General features: G+C 37.8%; 1 protein-coding gene across 1 annotated transcript in view; it reads left to right on the top strand.

Moving 5' to 3' along the window:
- The first annotated feature begins 383 nt into the window (after positions 1–383).
- The window catches only part of LOC128988383 (zinc finger protein jing-like), a 100,161-nt gene continuing 87,195 nt past the window's right edge, over positions 384–13,349 (top strand). The window contains exon 1 of the mRNA XM_054409627.1: positions 384–783. Within this exon, the coding sequence (XP_054265602.1) occupies positions 449–783 (335 nt within the window). The 5' untranslated portion in view covers positions 384–448. The remainder of the gene's footprint in view (positions 784–13,349) is intronic.

Raw genomic sequence — 13,349 nt, forward strand, 5'->3', positions numbered from 1 at the left:
CATGATCGGTTGATTATTGCTATCGTGCTAACGAACGGCCAATTTAAATGAACTTGAGGGGATGGTGTTTTTGACGTTACAGAGTCCAAAAATCAAAAAGTAAACGGCCCCGTGTCCAGACCATGAGACCAACGGTAATAGCTTATTCCCCCCTATTATGGGAAATTCGCTAAAAGATGAAAAATTTAAACGCTAAGGACGTCACGCATTTCTTTCCCCCCGCCACTGTGACGTCAGAAAATAGCGGCGAGTAGAGAAACAGGGAGAATGAGAAAGAACAGAGGAAGAGGAGAGAGGGACGAGAGGGGAAACACGATTGTCGACTAGTGCCACTGACTGCCCACTTCCACTAGTAGTGGTGGTAGTGCCAGCCAGTGCCGACTGCCGCCACAGAGCCAGAGTGGGCTGAGCTGAGTCTGAGTGAAGTGCATGCATAGTGTGTTATAAGATGGCGGACTGTGCGTTAGTTGATGGGTTGCCTGTATGTAAAAATTTAGTTGTAAATGAAAACGACGTTTTATTAGGAAGTGCGAGTGAGGACAGCAATAATACAGAAGATAGTGTTAAGTCTACGTATTTTGTTTGTGAGAGTGACGCCTTGTGTTCAAAATTCCAGTTAAATGGCGTGCAGTTGAGAAGCTGCCCCGGAATGGATGGCCGTGTGATGGGTTCAGACACCGAGGAATTTTCGTCCTCACTGAAATCGATACACGATGAAAATGGTCATAATTGCAGAAAGAAACGTTGTGTAGATCGCTACGACAGTTCAGAAAGCTCAGACAGGTATGTTTTCAGTCATCATTTTGTAAAAATATGCAGCCTAGCTTTACCTTAGTTTATTATTGAGCAGATGAACATCGGCTCAAAGACGAGCCCAGGTGTAACTTGTAGTGGATCTTCCCGTTTAGTTTTCTTCATTAATGAGTTTATATTATGATGTTTCGGTTGCACTTTAGTTTACGTACTAGACTACCACGAATACTAGAAAAATACTTGCGTCCTACATTAATTTAAGTAAGTTTACACAACCTTTGACTATTATCCAATAGTCAATGATAGAACCTTAAAACATTCTATCCCCATGTTAAAGTTGTAGCCAGGTTTTTAATCAAATTTGTCTTAGTTGATGTGAGCCACCTACAGATTGCGCTGATCTAAAATTACTGATTTCTGCCGACTACACGATGGTTTTTACCAAGTCAAACTGATAGAATGACTTGTTATGAGCTATAGCAACTGTTGTATCCAATTGTCAATGATATAACTAAGTTAAGTTACCAGCTGATTATGAAATGAAACTGTTCTAGAGTGCAGCCAAAACGAATGTTAAACTTTGAAGTTAAAAGGCTAGTAATTTTGTAGCCTAATTATTGTTTGTAGCCCAAATTTGATGTCCCAATCGTAAGTTTTACTGCTTAATTTTACTTTAAATAAGTTAAACGTAAATTAAGTTAGGCCTATCAATCTCTCTCTGAAGCTGCATAGACCTCTACAACCAATGTGCTCCTTCATAAACTTAATTTAATTCTTGGTTCCAAGCGTCTCAAGACTTGATCAGTTAAACCAATCAACTAAGGTAACTTTGCTAAATATTTAAAACATGTTTGAACCTTCTTTAAGGTTAGTACCTAAGTTAATAAGTTAGGTGTTGGAAGGCTGCGGGCTGCACTAACTTATGGCAATATAGGCCTACTTAGCCTATTGATATAGGTAAAGGCTTTTTATGTATCTTTAGGTCTATTATGTTTAAAAAATAGGCTTAATAATGTAGGCTATGTAATGAATCTCATAATTAAGTACATATCATAACTTAAGTTATGACAGTATAAATAATCATTCAATGTCCATGTAAGTTAGATTAAGCCCTTAAAATCCTTAGTTAGACCTTTGTAAGTTAGCCGTTTGTCAATCATGATCATTAGATGACCACATGTATTAATGTAAGCCGAGTACTTAAGTTGTAACTTGGCATCCCATTGTAAATTTCGTAGCTCGTTTTGTTTTTCGTGTCGAAAGTTAGTTCGAATGTCACTTACGGTGACATTGGGCGCAAACGTGTAACTTACCTCTACAGTAGGCCTACACCGTACAGAAACTACAGGTCTAACAATAAAATTGTCTTTAGCTGTTCTATAAGGATGAGAAATCTGTTAAAAGTTAGTTAAGTTATAGGGTAGCGATTTCAGCTAACTTAGTTGTTATTTATTTCTTATTTTTGTAGGGTTGGCCTTTTTTATTTAGGCTACAGTAGCCTATTTATTTATTTATGTTGACGGCAAACACCAATTTTACATTGTGATACATGCGACAAGAAGCTTTATTGACAAGTTAGGCCTAAATATTGTGCAGATAACTTACATCACCATGTTATGGTAATAGGCCTAATAATAATAACAGTGATACATGCAAAGATGAATTTTCAATGAAAATGACATGCGGTTGTTTATAATAACTATGAAGAGTAGGTAGGCCTACCGGTAATCATATTAATTAAGTAACATGCTTGGCGATTAATACACTATAACTATAGATAACAATATCAATAGGCCCCTATATAGGCCTATTTCATGCTTGGTGATAAATAGTCGAAGTTATAACTAGGTACGGTAAGCCTAACAATAATAATTGGCAACAATACCGGCAGTGGTGATGGATGCAATATGGAACTGAGTAATGGTGATAGCAATAACAGACTAGAAATAGATAACAGTGATAATGAATGATAACTAGATGTAAAGTAGGCAACAGTGATAAAATTTATAGAAGATAACAAAGATAGACTCTGATGCAACAGCAGGAAAAATCAAAACACTCCCCCGCCCCACAATGTGGTTGTGGCCCTTTAAAGGCGCCACCAATAAACAAAACACGACACCGTTCCGTGAACATTGTAGTGAGGTCACTTTAGAGGAGTAGCCTCCGGACGTCTCGCTTGAATGAAGCTGGTGATGGCCCGGAAAAGTCGAGACAAGAAGACACATCTTCGCTGGTTCTCAGGAGTCTAGAGATGCCATGGTTACGAGCGTAGTTGGTCGGCTGGTATCTCCTTGTGAAGACAGATCCGGATTGAGTGCCCCTGGGAAAGGTGAGGTTGATATCGTTTAATAGCTCAGGACAATCGATGATCACATTTACCAGTTTATACAGGAAGATGATGTGGTCTCTCACTGGAACAGGTTGTATATCAAACTGCAGGGCCAGGGCTGTCACTAGTGCTTGCAGGAAGGGGAATCCAAGTTTAAGACCTAGCAGTCTGAGGAAACGTGTTTGGATTCTGTTTAGGATGTCCATGTGGCCTACTTAAATTATTTCTCTGTGGGTATCCTAACTTAGGCCTATATAGTTTAAGTATAATTATTAAAGTGTGAGCTTCGGTAAACCTACCACATACTGGAGGGAAGCACATGAAGGATGAGAATAAGCATACAGTATTATATCTTTCTACAGTAAACATATCTTTCTACTATTTAGTTTTTAGTTTTAATGTTAATGAACAAAAAAATAGGATCAGGAATTTATGTAATGCGTAGCGGACAGGAAGCAACTAAGACTGCATACTATGCCTTAGTAGAGTCCCACATAAGATATGGATTAGTGGACTGGGGTGGAACCACAGATCAGAACCTTACAAGAATACTGTGACTTCAGATAAAAGCTATAAGAACACTAGCTGATCTCAGCCCTACAGAAGGCTGCAGGGAAGCTTATGAATCACTGAAAATCATGACTGTGATAGCACTATACATCCTTGCAGTGATTATACCCGGTTCAAACAGCCGTGGCACCTGAGGGATTAGGAGACTCCAAGGGTTTCCACGGGTTCTCCTAATCTGTCAGGTGCCACGGCTGTTTGAACCGGGTATAACTATACTGTACTGAACGGAGTGAGCTTACAAGAGGAAAAGATTCTCACTCGCACAACACTCAAGAGCTACAGACTACCCTCTCCCAGCTCACCATACAACCCAATACAGCAGGAAGCCTTCCTACATGGGATGAAAGGTCGTCAATAGCCTGCCCAACCACTTGAAGATCTTAAGAAATCAAGACTTGAAGAGCAAACTCAAAGATTGGCTAATAGATCAACCATTCAAAATTGTTAAGCGAGATGAAAATTCAAATGACAATCTGTGTAGCCTATATGACACTACCAATTGTATTTCTTAAAGGAATCTCAATAAAGAAAATTGATTGATTGAATGAAAAGAAATTTAGGAAACATCAAAACACACTTCCATCAATAACGTTTAAACCTAACTGACTGGAGAGAAACATATTTTGAAACTATTTTAGACCTTAACTAAATGATGAATTAATTTGAGAGTACCAGAGCCTTAATAGATTTATCTAATAAATACCGGTGGTACCGGTATTTATTAGATAAATCTATTAAGTTAAGGGTCCCAATGAAATTGAAAAGGTGAAGGCAATTTCAAAAGGCCTAAGTTTTTAAAGTGTGGTGTCTTCCTGGTTTATGTAGAGGGAGCTTTTATTTTGATGGATGTGATATCTGATCTATTTTTTCAAACAAAGTTTATTTGGCGTAGTCCGGAAGTTAGAGTGCTATATACAAATATTAAATAAGTTTACCCATATAATATTTGTATTCATATTGAGTTAAATACCTATTTTCCGGTACCTAAAGTTAAGAGATAGGCCCAACATATTTAAGTTAGCCTGCATCAACTTAGTGTACATACTAGAACCAGCTTCAGATTTTATAATGCATCATATAGGTAATTAGCTTAAGATAATTGTGATGTTTGACGACTATTCATTATTTGTCATGCAAATCACTTAGAAAATTGTCATATTTATGTTAAAAAGAAAACTGCCTATTTGTCAACTAGGCTATAGGCTAATTCGGAGTTTACAATAGATGAGTGAGTAGACCTAGCTGTGTAGCCGTGAGCGTGTACAGCGGAATAGGAAGGGGACGACCGCGCTATGTTGCCAAGCTCCCGAGGCCGTAGGGCAAGGTAAACACTAAACACGCCTTTGGATGTCTGCCCGTCGCATAATGAATAAGCATTCAATATTTAGTAGGCACTGTTTGTGTTGTTGTGCACTTTGACCTGTGAACAATTTTCTTCCAAGTTTCGATTATGAAATAATGTATAAAGTATGATGCGTATTTGATCAATAGCCTACTAGAGGTCGTCGTCCAGTGGTCGAAAACTCGACCAAAAATATCTAATGTAGGTACAGGCACTACCTACTATTGTGATTGTAATTTCTTACATTTGTTTTGATTTTCTGTTTAGGCTATTTACCTAGTTTTTTATTTGTGTCCAGCATGGCAACCCATAAAGCCCATCATGTTAATTCTTTTAAATTTTAAATCGATTTTTTGTGCTTATATTTGAGCTTATATTATTTTTTAAAGGGATTCTGCACCTCTACAGGAAAATATCTTTCCAACGGTATGCGTAGATTTTCCCTGCGATGCACACGAGCTGAGAAAAAAGGTTTTAAAGAAACATGCTTGCCTATTGATATGTAGATTGTGTTCTATCTTTATATCTAAGAACTGTTTTACAGGTTATCTTAGGACGCAACAAACTCATCATAAAACCTCTGACTGATTTATATTTAGCAGTCCTATAACCATGTTGTATCCTATTCACATTCATGTCATGTAGATTCCTTTATCTAGTTTTGGAATAAGAACCAAGGACCCACTAGCAGAAAAACTGAGCTAGTACACTGATGATAATGGCTGGTTTTTGTCGAGTATACTATGTTGTAACCAATCCTGAATCCTGACCGAGAGGACGCATTGTAAATTACTCGCATATAGCATTTTTTTGAATCTAGGCTAATCAACTATAATATGGTAACGAAAACTAAGTGGGAAAATACGTTTTGTACAGTGTTATATATTTTCTATTTGCATTCCTCAACAATCATATGTTATTTAAAATTTTTATTATTCCTGATGTTTTTACTATTGTGATTATAAAAACATTGTTCTCAATACAAGACTCTTTTACATCACCATCTTGAAATAATTTATTCTATACTAATTATCTCTAATATTACTTCAAGTATTTTAAATACAGTAACATAGCTTGGTACAGTACTGTAATATAAACACATGTAACAAGGTTGGATTTTATAACAAATCGATACGGTACTCATTTAACAATTTGCGAACGCCTAGGTCTAGCCTGAAGTAATGTGAAAAATAATCCCGGGCTCGTGCCTAGCGTCTTAGGACAAACAACGTTTAATCATGGATAGGTAGGTAATATCTTTTGATACGTCTACGGTAAAACCTACTCGCTGAATCCAAAGACAACTTTTTTAGTTATCACTATTCTATGTGATAAAAAGTGACATTACAAATCGAACACATACCCCTGAGATTCTCCCCTGATTTCTCGTTTCGAGCCTGCCAAGTGCCCACGTTCGACGTCAGTGTTGCGCAACTACAGAATAGTACTGTTCGAGACTAGACGTTGCAACATTGGTCTAGTTTATCTTCCAGCTCTCGATTTGTCGTAATGCTTAGATAACGCGATCGCGCTCGGCGATATGCTGTAATTGTCTGCGATACTGTGCTGGCACTTCAACGAAGGAGTTGACTGCTGACCACGGTAGATTATGTGCTGACGAAGGATGTTTTCTATCATTGTGATCGTGTGCTGCAAAAGCAAATACAGTATCAGCTTATAAATGGATTCCTTTTGTCCTTGTGTATACGCGCGGGGTTTTCGTGGAATGTTATTTATCTTCCGGCTTTGATCAAAGGAAGTTCTCCAGAAGGCCCTCGGCCATTTTCCTCCTTCACTGATATTCCTATAATATTTTGGTTTAGGTTGATAGTTAAAGAGCTAGAGTGAGTTCCGTACCTCTAATCACGGCGTTACATTATTAGATATCTATTGATAGCTAAAAGAAGTATCCAAACGTTTCCAAATGTCTCAAAACCCTCTTAGGGATTACTCCCAATCTCGTGTCGAAAGCCTGGGAAACACAGGAGGTTCCGTTATTCTATTTTCAACCGTCCGCGTTTCATATGCTGCAACCTCGGCGCTGTAGTTGTAGTTGAGTGTGAATGCATAGACGGCGAAGGTTGAGTGCAGCTGCAATGCTGCAGTTGATGCAACGACATCGGCCTTGCAGTGGCTACGTCACCGCCTTTCTCCTAGCCTCCTAGCTGTGACCTAAATGGAGGTGTTCCGCACACTGCAACTAGCGTCAAGGATAGTGTGATCAAGCCTTAGCAACTACTGTAGTAAATAGTAACAATGCACCTGGGGAGTAGTTGTTGGTATCATTGCAAGTCTTGGAAGAGCCGCGACCTCTGACGAGTTGAAGCACCTTCATTTAGCTTCGTGAATATGATTTTGATTTAAAGAAAATCTAATACAAGATAATTGTACCATTGATTATCTATCAACGCAAGTAGTACATATTCAATTATTTTACTGAAGGGGTTTTTACGGTTAGCGTTATCTCTAGCTGTCTAGAAGGCATAATGAACAACATATACTATCATTGACTTTATATCTACACAGTGTGGATATAAAGTCAATGATACTATACAGATTTACCCTACTAGCCTGTCCTACATATTGAAACTAAAAGGCAAGTCCAAAAATTCAACCACTGAGGATTTTCAAAATTCTCCGAAGAAAAGAATAAGGAGGAAGAAAATGTCGAGGCCATGAATTTTAATTTTGGGTTTAAATTATTTTTAGGAAAGTCAATATGTTTTTATGCTCTCGATAAACAATGCCAACACTTAAGGTATCGTTGATTGACATGTAACGCAATGCATATCAAAGTTAGCAGCCCAAATTCATTTGCATTCCACCTTTTCCTACAAAAACCGTTACAAAATAACTTCACTCGATGTAGTAAATCTTGGCCGTTTGCCAACATAGTGGACACTAATGGGTTTCATGCCTGTGATTTCAACTAATATAGTCTTCCCCTTCCGGTTATCACTGTTTCAAAAGTATTATCTTCAATATACATAGGTTTTCAGTATTATTGTTTTACGATACTTATGAATCCTTGGGATAAATAATGTTAATGCCCACTGGACATTTAAAAAGGTCTAAAACACTGTTAAGCGTACTAAAAGTTTTTAAAACTACCCTATCAGCCATTTAACATTCTATCTTAACTCATGTGATCTTCAATTACGCACTGTTGGTGTGTTTGCAACTAAAGTAACAACGCTGTCAGTCATCCAACTCATCCCATAGCACACTCTTTTATTAATTCCACTCATTTCTATTGCCTTCTATCTTCTATTCATACTGTATTTTGGTTCAAATAGGATTGGTAGTGACCTCGTATGTTGTAGTCATCGATCTCTATAGAGAGAGCGATGGTTGTAGTTTATATGGTATCAGCTGGAGTTTTCATACTAAATGATAAAGTTTGTGTTTTGTTTCTTTGAAGTTCAATCACGCATTAAATACTGATCGGATTGGGTTGAAATTTGGTATGATGATAGCTTACATTCCCGGTTTAATAGACATATATTATCGTCTCAAAAATCCTTTCGGGCTTTGCCCCAGTGGCTCTAGAGTTTCCCATCTTAACCTTACGAGTATTCATATTTAAGGAATTAAAGAATTGTGTCAGCTTTTTCAACTACACAAGTTGGTTCTATGATATTCAATAGCATTAAAAGGTTATAAGGTTTACCAACAGGGTGCATCACTTATTTTTCTGCGTTTATGACAACGAAATTTGAACCAAGCAGCAACAAAAAGCTGTAATACACAGTGAGAACTTTCCTTTTTTCTATTAAGGTGCAGTGGTAGAACATTATGGCTATGGTAGATGGGCTATAATATAGTATACCGTAAAGAAGTGTCCTCTCCCATTGCAAACGCAAAGCATAAGTAACTGCAATAAGCATTTTATACTAGCCTAATACGCCAATCCCGTACAAAGGACGGGTACTCTAGTGCTTTAGTTCTTTACTTTGTTCGTCGATTGTTTTAAAAGTTTGAATACACACCTTGCAACCATAAATGCATTTAAGTTCAATAATAAATGACTTTACCAAAGTGACGATCTACTAAGTGTTTAGAGACCACAGGAAATCTGAACTACAATACCAATAACTACTGTATTATCTTCGACTCCGGGTTTCCTAGTTTCGTCACTTGTCGCTAGGCGTCAACGTCAACTGTCTCGTCCTTGATTACGCAATTCCGCTTGAATAGCTTATCCTTGAGCACAATGATGCTGTTTCCTGTACACATACGGCGTCGGGGCTCGCGGTGTGGAGCGGAGGCAGATGCAGAGGATCCTACAGTCCGACTGAAGCGCTCGGTGTTCCCACGCTGCAGTCCTGCAACAATAGCTTTTGATCTCGTGACGATCTGGAGCGGAGAAAATAAACTATTTGCTGAAGTTGTCGACACCCTTTGATAATTTAACTAACAGATGGGTAAACTATTGCTTGACCTTTCATATAACCCAAAATTAAAGCACAGGTAAGATTGTCCCTCACATTAATAAAGCAAACATACTGTAGACGTGAAAACACGTTCTGTGTCATAAGATCTTACAATAGGATGAGAAATGTTGAAATAATCGCAGTTGGCTAGGTATTGTACCCATTGTCACAATAGATAAGCTATATAGATGAGATGTTTTGCACTATTGTGATAGGCTACTGTATTCAACAACGTTTTTTTTTAGCTGAATGATTATCACTATTATTGTGTGGTATTCAGTATCTAAGCATAATTTTTATTGACAAACATTACCCAACAACATTGCATTCAAGGTTATTTTTATGGTCGTCGAGTGCGAATGTACGCGAATTATTTTTATAGTCACATAAAAATTTTAAAATAGTGTTACAATGTCGTACTGGCATTGTTTTACTATCTCAATGTAATCGAAAGATCATTTTGGAATTTCTATCATGTATACACAAAGCCTGGTTAATAATGTCTTTTTATATTTATTCCTTTTGATTAAAGGACATCGTAATCTTTATGACGCATTTTCCTAGCCTAAAATTTAGTATGATGTATAATTTCTGTCGACGACTATGGATTTCGCGCATTCTGTCGTCGTCAAACCACTATCAGGAATACAGTACTGCATTCGTGATACTCTGGGCCTACGCTTTTCCATTTTCAATCGTCGTAAAATCGTTCAAAAACAAAACTTAAATACATGGTTTCAGCCGAAGTTGTAACATACAATCCTTGCGCGCGGTTCTCCCTATAGTTCATTCTACTTTTTTATACAAAAATCGAAAACCCCCAATTTTTTATTCCACTATTTAACATGTTGCAGATAATATTGGCCGACTGCCTATGTCAGCGATTTCAATCAACGGCCACGCGATTATTTGACCAAATTTATATTTCATGTTCATGCACCTCAACGTGATTAAATGGTTCTTGGCCTATGTGTTTTGACGATATTATGCGATTTAAAATTTGAACAATAATCCTCCGAATCTCCTCATTTATCGTAATAGTAGATTGACGTATAAAGGTAAGGTAACCCTACCAATAGTCATTGTATCAATCCCGGAGGCACAATGCAATGAATTAAGGGTTCACGTCCAGTTTTTACCCCACGGGCCTAACAATGTCGCCGGCACCGGTTTCTCGCTACACAGTTTTTGTCAGTGTTAATTATCACAAATATCGTAGTCGTGTGGCCGGTAGCCCCCATGGGTCGCGGCGCAGCTGTGGCGATGCGCGCTGCTCGGCCGCGGTGTACGCAGTCGCAGTCTTCAGTCACTGGTCGGATGAGGGTCTGCGCAGGCGCGCCAGCTGCCTCTATAGCACCTGGACATACCACACCTGCCACCCCAACCTAGCATTACACTGTACCCTGACTACGACTCTAATTATGCATCCGATGTGGTTACCCCGTTACTTCTTTTCTTGGCTCTTTTGTGTGTCTTTCGGCCAGGAAGTAGCAAACGTAATTTTGGAGGTTGGGTGGTCGTATGCGTTTACAGATGTTTTTCATGACGCGTTTAGGTATGAAAGGAGAAAGTTTCTTTTTCAATTAAACTACAACTTGACTTCTGAAATGCAAGTTGTGTGGTCATACCTGTTTACAGTTTTCTCCTGGAACCATGTCATCTGATTCTTCCCTATTCGTCCAAAGTGATCAACCCGTTACAGCTCTTGACATTTAAGGCCACTACTTAAGTTCATGAACACGAACACAATATAAGTGAATGTAGATTCGAATGAAACACGTTGTGTAGACCGAGTTATTTCTTTGGTCAAGAGACCAATTATTTCCTTCGGCATGCCCATTTAGCCGAATTATCATCAAAGGCAACTGAACACCATCAAAAAGCTAATTTTTGTCTTACGATTGAACCGCTGACAATACTGAATACCCCTGGCACAGCAAACCTGCAGACTGCGCGAATTTCCATTTGATAGATTGGATTTATACTTCAAAAATTAGTCTACATTTATTCCCTATTTAAATAACATTAATAGATTTAATAGTTTAACGAGTTAGGTTTGCTTCAGCAGGGAGGGTTAAAAAGTGTGTTTTTTAAAAATTGTAATAGGCCTATGTAGTTTAGTATGAAATAAATGCATTTTTCAAACTTGATCAAAATATGTTCATGAACCATCAAACTGCACTGTAGCTTATTCCCTATATGGGAAATTCGCTAATACTAGCCGATAAACTATGTAAGCCTACTCCGCTGCCCAAGTTGTTTGGTCCACCTCTTGTATTCATTCTTTTCACCTACTCTCTTATTCATCTCTAGTAGGCTACACGTTTTAACATTGACTATCGACCATCGATGTGTTGAGTTGCTCGCTATCTCGCTATAACTGGATATCCAGGTGTAGTCTCCACCACTGTGTGTGACCTAGATACAGGGTGTTTGGTAATCTCCAGCTAAAACACGCGCAGAACCTCTCAACACTCGACATCGCCTGTAAACATTGTGTTCAACACTTAGTGGCTAGTTGCTGCAATAGATGTACCTGCCTACTCATCCATAAAATCTTAAGTCTTCATGTGTACGTTTGAGTACACGATAAAGATGTGTTTAAGAAAGTAAACAGTATACACAGAAAAACTATTGTTGTGGCAGTATGTTATACAGGGTTATCACAAATGATGTTCATGATTTCATACATGCATTTAATATAGTTTTACTTGTTATGTTATACAAGTAATAAAATGGTTACAACTTTTGAAAAACTCAACAAGTTTCGACACAGATACACAGAACTGTAAATGCTTGATACGGGAACCCCTTGTGGTACGACAGATGTCAATAATGTAGTCAAGCTCTTGCTAGACTTTAAAAAGTGTGTCTTTATCTATTGTTTCGATAACATTGGTAATCCGTTGCTGGATCTCAGTATGCTATCTGATAATGGTGGTGTGTACGCCTTATCTTTGATGTATCCCCACAAGACAAAAATACAGGGGGTGATGTCCGGAGATCTTGTAGGCCAGTTCAGGGGTGCGTCATTATTCGGACCACCGAGCTCGTTCCATATCTCAGGCAGCACATTGTTAAGTTCAGCCCTACTACAAGTAACATTCAAATGCAGCCATTTCTCTTAAATTTCAAGTGTCACTTGCCAATATATATTATATTTTAGTGGTTACTAGGAGGATCATCGTTAAACCTGGTTCTAAAGTGTCGTTGCACGCTTATAACAGATTGGTTAATGTAATATTCCAACTGGCAAAAAGCTTTCCTGCCTTCAAATTCGACCATTACACAACAATACAACAATTGACTTGACAAACAGCTGATATGCACCCAAACCAATGTTTTTTTTAAATGAAACTTAATGAGTTTTTCTTTCCAATGGTACCAACTAAAATAGTCTTGAAAAAAATTAACCCAGTAATATTTATAATCAAAATCAGGAACGTCATTTGTAATAACCCTGTATTACAACATAAAAAGTACCTATCTATACTCTGAGTATGTATGCAATTCAAGGCACCGATTTCTTAGTAAACAATGCTTTCCGTATGGATTAGGCTTGAATTTTTCTTCTACTAAGCGGATATGTTTATTAACATTTCATTTTTATGAATTTCTGTCTCAGAATATATTTTAATTTGTCTAAAAAAATCTATCTAGGCTATTTCATCTGTTCGAAAACAGTTGCATTACAGCAAAGTAGGAATAATTTTTGATGCGTGGCGAGATCGAATTGATCAATGTGCATATCAAACAACTGAAAATTCCCAGCTAACGTTTTAAGGTCAAAACTACAACTTGTGATTGATTTAAGTAATTTCAAACCAGACCTTGACATTCTCTGATAGTGGTGATTGCATCTTATACTAAGATATGATAAATACTCTTGACCTTTGATTAACTGTACTCTACATCTACA

This window comes from Macrosteles quadrilineatus, unplaced genomic scaffold (assembly GCF_028750875.1).
Source record: "Macrosteles quadrilineatus isolate MER2022 unplaced genomic scaffold, UCM_ALF_1.0 Scaffold_3__2_contigs__length_128488019, whole genome shotgun sequence".
In the NCBI taxonomy this organism is placed as follows: Eukaryota; Metazoa; Arthropoda; class Insecta; order Hemiptera; family Cicadellidae; genus Macrosteles; species Macrosteles quadrilineatus.